At 31.2% G+C, this 14,143-nt stretch overlaps 2 protein-coding genes across 3 annotated transcripts; one reads left to right on the forward strand and one right to left on the reverse strand.

The window, feature by feature from the left end:
* Positions 1 to 1,754: 1,754 nt before the first annotated feature.
* On the forward strand, positions 1,755 to 10,818 carry LOC113859996 (transcription repressor OFP5-like). Its single transcript, XM_027492634.1, has 4 exons — positions 1,755 to 2,909; positions 8,736 to 8,848; positions 10,519 to 10,641; positions 10,752 to 10,818. The coding sequence occupies exons 1-4, from the start codon at positions 1,755 to 1,757 to the stop codon at positions 10,816 to 10,818; spliced, it is 1,458 nt and encodes a 485-aa protein (XP_027348435.1).
* On the reverse strand, positions 6,999 to 12,989 carry LOC113858406 (heat stress transcription factor A-4c-like). Of its 2 annotated transcripts, XR_003503351.1 has the most exons (3): positions 12,125 to 12,989; positions 10,970 to 12,012; positions 6,999 to 7,320 (listed from the first exon to the last, which is right to left on the reverse strand). XR_003503351.1 is itself a non-coding variant. In XM_027491058.1 (2 exons), the coding sequence occupies exons 1-2, from the start codon at positions 12,341 to 12,343 to the stop codon at positions 11,029 to 11,031; spliced, it is 1,203 nt and encodes a 400-aa protein (XP_027346859.1). In that variant the 5' UTR covers positions 12,344 to 12,989; the 3' UTR covers positions 10,252 to 11,028. The 2 variants fall into 2 exon arrangements, 1 of the variants encoding a protein (XP_027346859.1); XM_027491058.1 differs by lacking the exon at positions 6,999 to 7,320 and having other exon boundaries at positions 10,252 to 12,012.
* Positions 12,990 to 14,143: the final 1,154 nt, after the last annotated feature.

Below are 14,143 nucleotides of genomic sequence, written 5' to 3' on the forward strand. Positions count from 1 at the left end.
CAAATTTCTTTCTATTTTCTCTCATGGCTGATGCAAATAATTGTTTGGTAAATTTTTAGATTCATCTATTTTCGACAGAAAAAATTTGTACTATACAGCCACAACAAAAATTAAATCTGGCAGGATGTTTAAATTGATTTGATTGATTCAAATGGTTAAATTAGTGACCGAAGTACCGTTAGATAAATTAATACAATCAAATCGAAAATATGCCTAATTTACAATTTGACCTGTTGAACTAACCGATCTGATTGAAGTTTCTGAACATAATTATACTTTTATGAGACAATTGTGTCAGTTATGTGAAATAAGAGTAAATTTGAATTATTTGAAATAGTTACAATAAATTCAAGCATATAGGAATAAATTTAATTTATAGCCTTCAATATTGTGTGACCAACAATTTAGTCCTTAAATTTTAAAAGCTGCAAGATGGTTATGAAATTCCTTTTTCTTTTTCTTACATTGGTCATTGGTTATGAAATTTCTCATCGGGTCAAAATGGAGTTCATGATTGACTTGGTGAAAATTTTGACAAAAAATATTACATTTTTGGCATGTTTGTCTCTGAAAGAAACATTTTTGGTCATGTTGCATTCATAGACAGACAGGACTAGATTTGGAGAACCCCAACCGCCAAACGCTCTGCTTAGTCCTAGTAATAGTGCATGCAACTAACTTGGGTAATGGCCACTGTACTGGCCATTGAGTCTTTGATTCAGAAGAAAAAAGTTAAGGAAACTATTCCAAAGAAATAAAGCCAGGAAAAGCAAAAGATGAGACAAGGATTTTGCTCGCTAGAATGATAGGAGGAAAGTCACTCCCAGTCCATCACAAAATCCAAAATGAAACTGTTTTTTGTTTTGGTCAACAAAATGAAACTGTCTTAATTCTTTAGTTTTGCAACTTTTACAAAGCCCTCTCTACATGGGTTATTGTGAAATCAAAGTTAATATTCAAATGGACTGCAATATGAGCCTCCTTTTATCTTCCAGACTAACCTCCAGTGACAACAAGTATCAACCTTCAGCACAAGGCCAAGGCTAAATAAGAATAGCTGTTTCACAAAATGACATGTACTGGGCTACCATTTTTGTTATGATTGTTACGAAAAAGTAAAGCTACATATAGCCTCTTATATGTTTGTGTCCTTCAAATAAAGTTCATAAAAGGTACCTGGTTCACAATCATTTTCTTGTAACAATTAAATTTCTAATTTCATTTCGTTGATGTCAACTTGATTTTAAGCATATAAAAGTAATAGTTTATTTGTATAAAAAAAATACAATATTTATTATATTTTTATGTAATAAATTATTACTTTTTTAATAAAAGTTACTATTTTGATATGCTTAAAATTATTTCTGATGTTAATAATTTTCTTTCTGATTAGCATTTTGCCAATTTGTAATTACTTATATTACTGTGTGGGTCTAAAAAAGAGGTCCCCATCTTGGCACAAATCTTATTTTTGAGTAGAAACCAAAAAAGCAGGAAAGTGGCTAAAGTGGTCACAGGAATTGGGGCGGGTACTCTTTTGAAAATATTGCAGATAAAAGCAATAAGAAACTCACGTTCCTATTTAACACTCTAACCGTCCCACTAACTGCTACAACTCTCTCACACTCACCACCATTTTCCATTACCCCATTTCACTTTTGCTCTCTCTCTTCTCAGAAGACTAATAAACCTTAACCATATCAAGAGTTCCAAACACAAAAGAACCTGCAGACTCAACTTGTCAAGATAAAACTATGAAGTGGGGTGGCAGAAAACCTTCTTCATCTTCTTCTGCTTCCTCTTCTAGGCCTTCATTCATCTCTCATGCATCTCCTTTTTCATGGCTTTCCAAGTTCAAGCAGATGAAAATCAACTCAGAGCCAAAACCCGCATCACTGAAGCAGAATGCAAAACAGAATTCAATTCCATCTGATGCTTCACCCCATTATGCTTGTGGGAATAGAGAAAGGTTTTATGGAGGGGATGATGATGCTTTCTGGAGACTCTCATTTGGTGAAGAGGGTACTAATGAGCATAGGAAAAGTGAAGATATTCTGAAACCAGTAATGTACAGTTTGGATGCTGAGCATGCCATTCCATCCTCAAGTGATAGACTCAATGCTAAAAGACATGGTAGAAAAGAATGCAGTTTGAAGTTGAAGCAGAAGGAAACTGGACTAAGAGAAGAGACAAAATTGCTGAATGAAACAAAGAGTGTGAAGGAACTTGAATACTTAAGGAGGAGGTATGAGAGGAAAGCACAAAGGGTTTTGCAAGAGCAACTCTTGAAATTAGAACGAGCAGAAAAAGAAGCTGAATTTGCATCAAGTGAATGCTTAGAACAATTTGATTCACCAAGAACAATTTGCACACCAAGAAAGCATTTGTTTTCCTCTCATGTAGATTCAAGATGTTCTGGCCTTGCAAGTGTGAGAGAAGCTTGTGCATATAGTACCCATTTGGGTTCTGAGTGGTCGAATTTGAAACAAAGTGAAGAATTGAAAGCAAAGATTAACAAGCAGAGGCAATCACTTCATGTGAGCAGAGAAAACCAAAAGAGAAAACCAAAGCACAGTTCCAAGGTTAGAGTGTATTCTCCAAGGATGGGTTCCAAGGTTGAAATCCGCAAGATAAAGGCTATTGAGGAGAAAAAGAAGGCAAAACAGAAGATGAAAAAAGAAGAAGAAGAAAGAGAGGAAGTTGTGGAGGGAACAACAGGCTTGGATTTGGATAGCTTTGCTGTGGTGAAATGTTCTTTGGATCCTCAACAAGATTTTAGAGATTCAATGATTGAGATGATCACAGAGAAACAGATCAACCAGCCAGAAGAAATGGAAGAGCTTTTAGCATGTTATCTCACTTTAAATTCTAATGAGTACCATGATCTCATCATCAGAGTGTTCCGCCAGGTTTGGTTGTGTATGAGCCAACCTCGTTTGTGTGTTCAATCACACAAACAATGTTGTTGCTATGATTAGCAACATCATGTTTAGTTTGTAGGAAAATTTTAGCAGAATTTGTAAATAGTTTCGATTGTCTAGTTATGCTTTAAACTTCACTTGAATTTCATTTTTTCTGTTCTACTCACTTCTTTGTACACGATTCAAGAGAAGCTGCATCAAGATCTCAACAAGCTTCATTTTTTCATATAAGAATAATAGTAATTACTAATACTATATAATACTCTGCATAAGAATCTATATAATACCAAGTAATTTACACTCAAATCATGATTATTTTTTTGAAGCTAGAATTCTTGTGCACTTGTCGCAAAATCATCATTCTTCAGTATTATTTTTATGGTAGGGGTGAAACCTGTTGAGGAAATAAGGAATCTAAAATTCCAAATGATAAAAAATTTCCGAAAATAGAGAATTCACACATGGCATTGCAGCTATGCACATCAAAGTTTGCCCATGCTGGTTGAATAACCAATGCTTCTTATAATTATTTGATTTAAAATTTGTGGCAATACAAATAAAATATCATAATATTAATAGAAAAATGTTAACAAATGTCCTAATGTAAGGGATATAAATAGATTCTTTTATATATAAAAAAAAAAATCATCAATTTACTTTCACTTTAGATTCTAATGTATTCTCACATGTTTGTAATTTCTAATTATTTTTTTAAGTTTCTTAATCGACATCTTTAAAATACTTGTTGCCCTGCCCGGACTAATATTCTACTGTGCACAAAGATTTGTATTCATTCTTAACAAATGTCCTAATGTAACAATTTAGGATTATTTAAACTAAAAATTAAATAAAACAACTCTATTATTTGAACATGTAAAAATTAATATTGTATATGATAACGTATATAATTTTTTATCTTTTTTTTTCTTTATACACATATCAAAAAATACTCTCCTAAATTAAAAGGAACACTAAAATATTTTCTAAAATTAAATTATAAATATTAGATTAAAATGTTATGATTATAAGTCAATGAGTTGGATATCTGAAAGGTGAAGCTGAGCTTCTTTAACAAATGAGGTAGAACTTTTATTTGATTTTTTTTTTTTTATGAACACAAGAATGAGATTCATGAGCAAATTTCATTCATTGTCAACCCTAACATAACACAACACATGGTTGACTAGGACCATGTAAGAATCTCTTTTTTTCTTCCCCTTCTTTCCTTGTGATATAAAATGTCTAAAACCATAGTGTTCACTTCATTGAAGCCTGTCTAATATCTCAAACATCTTTTCTTTGTCACTGACCCACCGTTCATAAAGTTTAGAGCTCTTGTAGCATTGTTGTAAATGTCATTTAAGAGAAATGTTAGTTTTACTAATAAAGCTTGCTTGTTTTAAGAGGCAACCAGCATGTTGTGAGGCATTAGGTGAGGGCCATCATGTGAGTGAAAAAATTGTGCAATATCTTTATCACCAAGGTACCATTTCTGATCATCTATATTAGGGATAAATAAATGATACAACCTACAAAGCAAATAGTACTTTGACTATTATTGACACAATTCTGTTATTTCAACAATTATAAATTGACACAATATCACCTATTTTTTAAAATTATATTTTTACACACATTCTAAAAATATAATTAAAAATTATAACTAAAAATTGTCTTTAAAAATTATATAATATGGAGAAATTATTAGGAAACCAAGAGTATCCCAATACAAAGTTTGACGACTACTAATTCTATACCTAAAACATGTATCCTGTTCTCTTGCGGATGCAAGACCCATCACCTAATTACTTTCAAGTGGAGGCATTTATGCTATATCTACACAATGCTAAGTTAGTTAAGAACATAGTATTAACATGTTACATATAAGAGCAAAGCAATGCTAAAAGTCAACTTGGTGGTTACTTGGGATACCTACAAAAAAGCAGAGGCAATAAAGTTAACATACCTGCTAGGGGCTCATACATAGGTCATTCCACTTTAATCATGCTGCAGGTAGCCTTTATATCAGCAAATTAATATTTTCATTTACTATTTTGCATCGATCGTTCTATAGATGCATGTACATATAAATGACAGAACATAAACATAACTAGCTAGATGTAGAGAATTCAATAGTTTTATAAAGTGATCAATTAATAAAGCGTTACATCTTTCTCTTTATAGCATCGGTTTTCATAAATATTGGATACCCTTAGCATTGAGCCCTTAACTAGCCATCCCATAACAGACATTTTTCTTGGGGTAAAGGCATAAAGCTCATCCGGTTGATGGAAAAGGATAATAGTCTTTATTATTTACAACCCTTGTTTTCTAAAAAAATAAAATAATTTGTAATGTGTTCTTAAAAATCTTATATTTTATTTTAATACATTCAAATAATGAGTTGATAAATAATGACTTTATTTTAGTTTACTCTTTTTCCTTTTACCTCATTCAACTCTATTATGTTCATTCCAGTCTATCCTTAAATTTTAGATTAAAATCGCATAAATTAAATAAATAATTACATCTTTATCAATTTACTTTGTAAATAACCTAATTAAACAGCCATAAAGTGAATTTGTTTTTAAGTGAGAAAATAAACTATTTTTCCTTAAATCTTAATAGATTAAGGTAAATTAAATTAATAATAAATATATTTTTACTAATCGAGTTTTAAAAAGAAACTTGCTTTAATGTTTTTTCCTTCTTTTGGGGACTATCTTCAACACACAATCAGCTTGCTGTTCTACACAGCATTTGCGTATGCAACAAGTCGTTAACTTAGTAGTTATAAGTTAAGCAAATATTCAAGGACGATTATGCTTAAGATATTAGTTAACAAAATTAAAATAAAAACTATTCAATAAAAAATATGTATTTTTATATTAATCAAAAATATAAAAATTATGTAATACTTATTTTTAAAATTAATTTAAAATATTTATGAAATGCTCTTTAAGTAATACCTTTAAAACACTAGGTATAATGATCCTACAATTTATAACAAAAGCAATATGCCAAAACTCATTAACCCTGATCCAAAGAAATAATAGAAAAAAAATAGAAAATAGAAATAAGAAAAAAGAAAGAAAGAGAGAAATACTATATTTTTATTATTTAGATAAGTGCTGAAAATATAAGAATGAAAAAATAGTTTTCCCTTAAAATGATGTGAAATGGGGAGGGGGAGGCTTTATGTTTATTTAGTTGTTTGAAAATACTAATTTTTAATAACAAAAAATAATTAATAAATAATTTTATATTAAATAAAGTAACATATGGAAAAAAATACTTCTTTATTTCTTATTTCAATTTACATAAACAATACATTTTTTCTTTTATTTGCATCCTTCTTCTTATGGACCACAATTTGAAATAATCTTATCCACAGTAAATTACTTTCTTAATTATCAAATAAAGACACGATCTATCACATTACCATATTTAATCAATACTAAAAGATTATCTTACGATTAGCTTATGTGATGGTACTTACTCCTTATATAACTAGACAAACACTGCACCAGGGGGGGACAATCCCCATGCAAACAGACTTATTATATCACTCACTAAGCTATATACTTGCAATACTCATGTTAACTTAACTATCAAATTAAGTGCTTAATCCCGATTTTAAGATCTTCAAAGTTTAAGGCTTTAAAGGAAGCATCCACTCAACTCGTAGTAGCTAGGTTAACTCCTTATAATTATCCCACGTGAAACTTGAAAGTAGATCATATTGATCCTGTTGCATTCCTCAATAATGTTTGTTGAACATTTCATATAGGACACCATAAAATAAGGAATAATATATGGTGTCTCCACATTTTATTTGATATGTGATAATAACAAAATATACAAATATTTTAAAGAAAGTAATTCAAATAATAGAATTATAAGTTGTTTATTTGTTTGGGTCCATATCCTGTTAAGTTGCTGTTGAACACAGTAATTTGTCCCGCAGACATAGACAGAAAAGACATACCAATTACCACCCCTGAACTTATATTATAAATGCCCCACTAGGAGGGGACTGCATCCATAGCATTGGTTGATTTAATTACCAGACATAGCAAACAAAATAATTCTCATTCGGTGTTATTTATTTATATTTAGTATAATGTCCTTCAAAATAGGGCTACACTAAGTGAAGTGAGTCGCATGCTACAATCTACATGCATGCATTCCCCATAGGCTTCATCTAAGCGGTAATTACAATAAATTATGATTAACGTTTGAAAAGAAATTTTATAATGTGGAAGACATTTAGTACATGATCGCCCACCAACGTGCAGGAGTGAAGAGATAGTGGTTTCTGTATATCCTATCCAACGTAGCTGTGGTTGTTTCTCCCTCTCTTAATTGGTAAGAAAATCTTTACTGCGTCCTTTGCCCACTGCAATGAAATAAAGATGAACAACTTTAAATTTTGATGATATGATTAAAAGGAGGAATGAGAGATAGAGAGATCAGAAATGCCCGTTGCAAGAACCACTGATTTTCTTTATGACAAATAAGAAAAACCTCCTTAGAAATTATGCAAGCAACTGTTTTGTCTGATTTTTCTCTGCAAAAATATCATTATCTTAATTCTATTTTCTATTTTAATTTTTTAATAAAAATATTAAAATAACAAAAACATTTTCATTATTTTCTAAATGATTTTTTAAACTAAAAAAATGAAATAAAGTGGTATTTTTATACTTAAAAGAAAAAATTTTAAAAAAAATCTCAATAAATAATTCCAATTGTTTCTTTTAATGCTTTGAAAATTTCATTAGTTTTATTTGTTGGGTCAAACAAGTAGACTTAAAGCATCTTAGATATCTTTATTAATGAACTATAGTGAAATCATATTAATGACTAAATACTATTTTAATCTTTAAAATTATAAATGTTAATCAATTTAGTTTTTAACATGATAAAAGTTTTACTTTAATTTTTAATATTTTAAAAATCATATATTTTATTCAATTTTTTATTTTATTTTTTATACCATTCCATATAAAAAAAATAAAATAAATGCCATTTTATAAAGTCAACGATTAAAATCATTGATACTTACATATTCAAAATATTAAATAAATATTTTTTTGCTAATTAGAAAATAAATATTTACTCCAATATAAATAGACTTAGATATTATATTTAGTTTAAAACCTTAAGACAATTAAATTCTGAATTTTTACCACATATTATTTAAATTTTATTTTTACTTAACCTCAATGTTGCCATAAGTAGTGTTTGTAAAAGCGCTAAAATACTTTGCACAATACTTGCATTCGCAATCTTGAACAACAATTATTTTCTTGAAAAAAAATGTAATACCTCACAATAATAAATGAGAAAACATTAGAAAAACTTAATATTAAAAAAAGGTCAGAATTCAAATAAAGTTTACTATCAGTCGAAAATTTAACACTAAATAATAAAGTAATAGTATATTGACAAAAAATCGAGGCTTTTTATCTAGTTGTGATAACTAAGCCGGTTTGATGGTTTGATGAGTCGTCAATTGATGCTACTGAAAGCAAATTGATAACAAGTAGATGAAAATTAAATGCATTAATTTTAAAAATATTTTAATTGCAATTTATAAAATATTAACTATTCTTAAATATATTTTTTGAAAAAAAGTTGCAACATAGAAAACATTTACAAGACTCCACGCTAATGTCTTCAATCATTGATACAAATCCAAGCCATCTCATCAAGCAGGCTCAATTCTCACTTTTAAAAAAGTCCCTTTTGCAGAACTGGAACCAAATGCATTATTGCAATTGCACCTATGGTCTCAATTGCATTTAATAGGGAAGATCAAATTATCTCCACACGAAATCAGAGAGTAAAATAGCAAATACGTCAATGGCATTTCATGAGCATCTTGTTCATTATATTGAAGAAGCAGCAGCAGCAGCTCATAGGTGAAGAGTCATATAGCATTAAAGATAAGTATAAATTATGGATCTAATTTGTATGTATAGTCGAAATAAAAAATAAATTTTTTAATTTTTCATTTAATATAATTCAGATTTGATTAGATACAGAAAAACTTGAATTCAAGATTTTATTTAAGTGATACTAAACTACTTATTTGAACTAACCTCCATTGATAAAAAAAATAAATAAATAATTTTTTAATAATGTGTGTTTAAAAATATATAATAAATTTTAAATGATATAACAATACGTTAATAGATGACAATATAAAACTTTATTGCAAGTATATCAAAATTAAACTCAAAATACATGATCTTAAGCTAACGAGCAAATTAACTTTATATGCTCAAAGGGACGTTTGAAAGATCTTATACAAAGCTTATTTGGACTTAACATGATTTATGACATTGTTTTAAGTTAATGATAGAAAGAGTATTCTAAAGCTTCGTTGGACTTAGAATGGATTAAGACATTCTTACAACTTCTTTTTTACTTATTTCAACAAGCTTCAGTCAAACTTATAAATTAACTCTCTGGGTAAGAAGTTTTGATTAAATAAGTGTTTAATAAAACGCTTTACCCAAACGCGCCTATGCAAATCATAATTTCAACATTACATTTACCATCGTCTATCTTCATCTTTTTAGTTTTTGCAAACTAAACTTGATATTGAAGTAAGATGAATAACCAAATGCGACAGCCAATGGTAAATTAAAGGCATTTATCAGTCCACACAAATTACAACTGAGAACCAAAGCTGCCTGTGACATACCATTTAACAACCCGCTAGACATTGCAATTAACATATTTAAGTCAGAAAGCATTTTATCTTAGCTGATTTGTGATAGCTTTTCTATCTGTTTAAGTCCTAGGTACTTCTAACACACAATCTTAGTCAAATCAAGCCTCAATGAGTAACTGGACTAACATAGTAATTTGTTTGGAGTGCTTTTATTATAGTGTAGAATCGCCGGAACTCTCGGCTTACACATTATAGTCGTATATTTGATGTAAAAGCCATTAAAATACGATAGGCGGACAAGAATGAACAGCTTTGATCATACAGGTCAGGTACAGGATCAACACCCCCCCCCCCCCCCAAAAAAAAAAAAAAAAAAAAACTCCTATCTAATCACAAATAGTTTATATCATTCTCTTGCTATGATCTACTGCTGCACTACTTCTGCCAATCGAAATTCTGATTCACCGCATGCAAACAATTTTCTTTCATTAGAAGTTAATTTTACATCATGGTAGGTTCAGTTCAATCCCAGATATTTTTCACTTCATTAGTTTGATGATTAGACACTAATCAGTACAACTTTACCCTTCTATCTTGAATTTCTTCCCATGCACCTTATACTCCTCTGTGTGGTCAGCCTCACACACTTTAAGCAGTTTTTGTCTACTAGAATAATTTAGTGAAATTTATAAGATGTAAATCCCTATGAAAATTATTCAAGGAAGAAAATAGAAGTACTATAGTATTGCATTTCCCTAATTGGAAATCCTAGTTTCCAGTAATCTCTTATTGTCTAAATGGAATATTATGAATAAATTCATGAAAACAACTGTCTTTTCCATTATTAATTTCAAACTGGAGTAACCATGCATTATCTAAATTACTATTGGTGTTCTTATTTTCAAATTGCAGACTACATCACTTGACACAGCCACAACACTTGACACAGCCACAATATTACTGTAGCCGTAATGTCCACAACAGCATCAGAATCACCCAGCAATTGCAGGATGATTTCCATTCACAAAAACGGAGGTAAGCCAACAAACCAAAGGATGGCAAAAGAGGGTAATAGCCGGTGGCTTCTGTCATATGGTAAAACTAACATTGGGAAAGGAACAAAGCGAAAAAATAACAATATGTAGACTGGAGATAATCATACCAAGGTTGGATGTTGAGGTTATGGTCACTGTCATGGATGCAATTGTGTGACCAAACCACAATTCAGTGCAGGCAGGTTTTGGCATAATAGAGCTAGAAGAGGCTAAAGAGCAGCATACTTAATTAAAATCAATGGTGGAAGCAAAATCCATCGCACCCAAAATATGGAATATGTATTTGTTGAAGATAAAACCATGCATACCTAGATTTATTACATGTGATTGTGGGGGCAGCACAAGCAAGAAGAATAATCAATTGCCACTAAGTTTTCTCTACATGCCCCATTGGTTCAGGAAGATTATTTGCATTCCGCATGTACCACCAAAATTTGCCAAAGTCACTAGGTTTTCCTTCATTCGTTCTGCCATCATAATCTTTTCTTTCCGACTGTACTTCTTGTGCTTCTGATGCACCAGGATCCTCTGTCAAGAATTGTTCCCAGAATACATCATTAACACCAGTCACTGCAACAGTGGTTCCTGCAGGTTGTTCCTTTGAAGCAACAGGCTCAGGTACACCAACTGCAGTTGGCTCTGCGTTCATGTCAATTCCAGATGACTTGGGCCGAACTTCAACATCTAGTTGTGCACAAGATATGGACGGACTATCAGCACAACTTGTAGATTCATCAAAATCCATGTTTGACTGAATTTGAACTAAGGAGTCACCAACATCATGTGCAATAGCCTCCCAAAACACCATGGATGATTCAAGCTGATCCAATCGCTCCATGTTTAATGTCAAAACTGAGGTATTCTCTGCATTTACTCTAGGTAAGGTTTGGGAAGTTTCAATTGCGTCTTCAATACTAGCTTCATCATTAAAGTAGCCACTTCTCGGCAACCTTCGTTTTCTATCCAACGTTTCAGTCAGTGGCAAGATATTTACAGCAATCACAGATTTTTGCAATACCTGGGAAACAGAAGAAACCATCACTTCCTGCTTCTGTTCCAACTTTTCCAACCGATCATTTGAGCAACGTATTTTTATCTCACACGTTTGCCACTCGTGTTGATATTTCTGCAACTCCATAAGAAGTTGTTCTTTATCATGTTTAAGCTTCTCTATTTCATCAGTAAAACTCTGCCTTTCTGACTCCCCTATCGGGATTTGTGCATGGAGATTCTGCAAAGAATGGCTATGAACCGGCTTCCGTCTATGGATATTCTTCATAAGATGAGGTTGCCCTCTTACAAAATCATCATTGGCAAATTCCCATTGTTCTGGATCAATTTTTCTAAATCCCTGCTCAAATTAAGAAACTATGACTCAGTTCAAGCAACCAAAAGCAGCATGGAGAAATAAATTAATACAAAACAAGCATGTGATCAACAACACCAAAATCAAATTTGCTTACATATGTGTTGAGCTGCCTAATGAAACTCGAGAAGTTATTGTGCTTAAAGAATCTAGGCAGCAAATCCCTTGCAAAGTCTGGGGGATTCCATACAATGAAACTTTTGTTAGTAACACTCCACGAAACAATCGAATCGGTGGAAGGATCATCCACCATCTCATAAGTCTTTGCCAGAAATGGAGGCAGGGAACTTGAACTACCATGTGCTTCATCCATCATTCAAAACTTCAATTCGCCACCTACAAATCTCAATTTCCCAAATTCAAAACCTAAAAACCAATCAACTAGAAGCCAGCCCTCAATCACTACAGGGTAAAAAAAAAACTTTCCTTTTCTTTCTCAAACCTAACCAAGACAAACCTCAACAAACCCACCTACAGAAAAGTTAATAAGAGCCAATAATTCCAAAACCACGGGCACCTATTCACAAAGGAGAAGAACCCATAATCCAGAAAATCACAAAGCAGAAAAAGTTCTCAGTTTCTTTTCCTGCTACGCTCAAATCCCAAATAAGCTCAGATAAATCTTACAGTACCCAAAAATAAAAAAATTAACGCGGTATTATTCTCACCCTTGATAAGAAAAATTGGAGAAGCTTGCACGTAAAGCAACAATAATTGAAAAACAAAAATATAAAAGAGCGGTCACGTTAATGGAGCTTTGCGGTGAGGGAGAGAGAAAGAGAAAACTGAAAGGAAGGATTCTTTCTGTTTGTTGGCGATTCCAATTCTTGTGACCCTTTCTTCCTCGTTCAACTTCAACTGCGTACATAATTTTCCACACAGCTTTTTTTTTTTTTTTCCTTGTTAACAGCGGGTCAACGGATGGCTGCAGATGATTTGAGACGATAAAAATTTGCCTGCATAACACAAATGAAATGAATTTAAATATAATTATAAAAAATGTTTTTGCAAATTTATATTTTTAATACAATAAATATTTTCTATTTTAATAAATCAATCCTAAAATTGGATACTAATAAAACTGATTTTTCATAACGAATTAATTATTTCTTTGAGTTTAATAATAATAAACATTCGCAAGGGTGGAAGGACACTAACTGTGCAATTACACAATCTAATATAAATACAAGGTTGGTCTCACAGAAACTTAGAATTACAGCTAAAAAATCAGTAAATTGTTTTTAATTTAGTTGCAGAATCATTGAAAAAAACTAAAATATATAAAAGAAATTAAACACATTTATTTCTTTGCTTTGCCTAAAAGCAAAATGAGCCTATAATGAAATGAGCCTATAACCAAGGTTCATACTCGTTCTCTCCCAGTGTTGTGAGCTGAAGAGTTGTTTCAAACTTCAAATTAAACAACTAATAACAAATCCAGTGGGTCGTTGTTGCAGTACAAATGTATTATAATCTCAAACAAAAACTTTTACACGACCTTCTTAATCCAACGATTAATTTTACAATTATATCAAAGTTTTTATGCAACTTTGCCAATTATGTCAACTACCTATCATATGGTCTATAGTATGGTTGGACAGTTAAACGTTCAATTTTTCATTATTATTGAATGCTTTTAATTAATAAACGTTTTTAAAAATATTATCCCTTATTCTTTTTAAGTTGACAGCTATTTCAACTATGTCTGATATTTATGAAGCATGGAAACCTTTCTTTTTATATATGAAATGTGTGTACGTGTGTTTTTACTTAACACTCCTACAACATGATTCAGTGTTTTCTCTAGTATCCACTGTCTCTAGTAAGATATTCCCCTAAACTGATATCTAAGAACTGAGTTGAATCCGTCTCATAAGAATTCCTTGTGAAGTGTCACGACCCACTTGCGATTTGGTAAAACTTAATAAAATATCATTCCACAGCTCTGCTACCCATGCAGGTTGCTCCAATTAATTAAGGTGAGGCTGCTCCAATCCACTTACATATTTGTGTTATTTATATTCAAACACAATGTAGAAGCAAAATGTATTGTTAAAACAGACATAAAAATAGAAAACATATTTATAGTTTACACCAGACTTAAATGAATATTAAA

This window comes from Abrus precatorius, unplaced genomic scaffold (assembly GCF_003935025.1).
Source record: "Abrus precatorius isolate BTA unplaced genomic scaffold, Abrus_2018 Scaffold2, whole genome shotgun sequence".
NCBI lineage: Eukaryota > Viridiplantae > Streptophyta > Magnoliopsida > Fabales > Fabaceae > Abrus > Abrus precatorius.

Excerpts from the sequence above, each read along its gene's own strand:
- LOC113859996 (XM_027492634.1), top strand. The coding sequence starts at position 1,755 with ATGAAGTGGGGTGGCAGAAAACCTTCTTCATCTTCTTCTGCTTCCTCT. Across the intron at positions 2,910-8,735 it reads TCATCAGAGTGTTCCGCCAG|GGAAGATCAAATTATCTCCA; the intron begins GTTTGGTTGTGT and ends TGCATTTAATAG. Across the intron at positions 8,849-10,518 it reads GCAGCAGCAGCAGCTCATAG|ACTACATCACTTGACACAGC; the intron begins GTGAAGAGTCAT and ends TTCAAATTGCAG.
- LOC113858406 (XM_027491058.1), bottom strand. The coding sequence starts at position 12,343 with ATGATGGATGAAGCACATGGTAGTTCAAGTTCCCTGCCTCCATTTCTG. Across the intron at positions 12,013-12,124 it reads TTAGGCAGCTCAACACATAT|GGATTTAGAAAAATTGATCC; the intron begins GTAAGCAAATTT and ends TAATTTGAGCAG.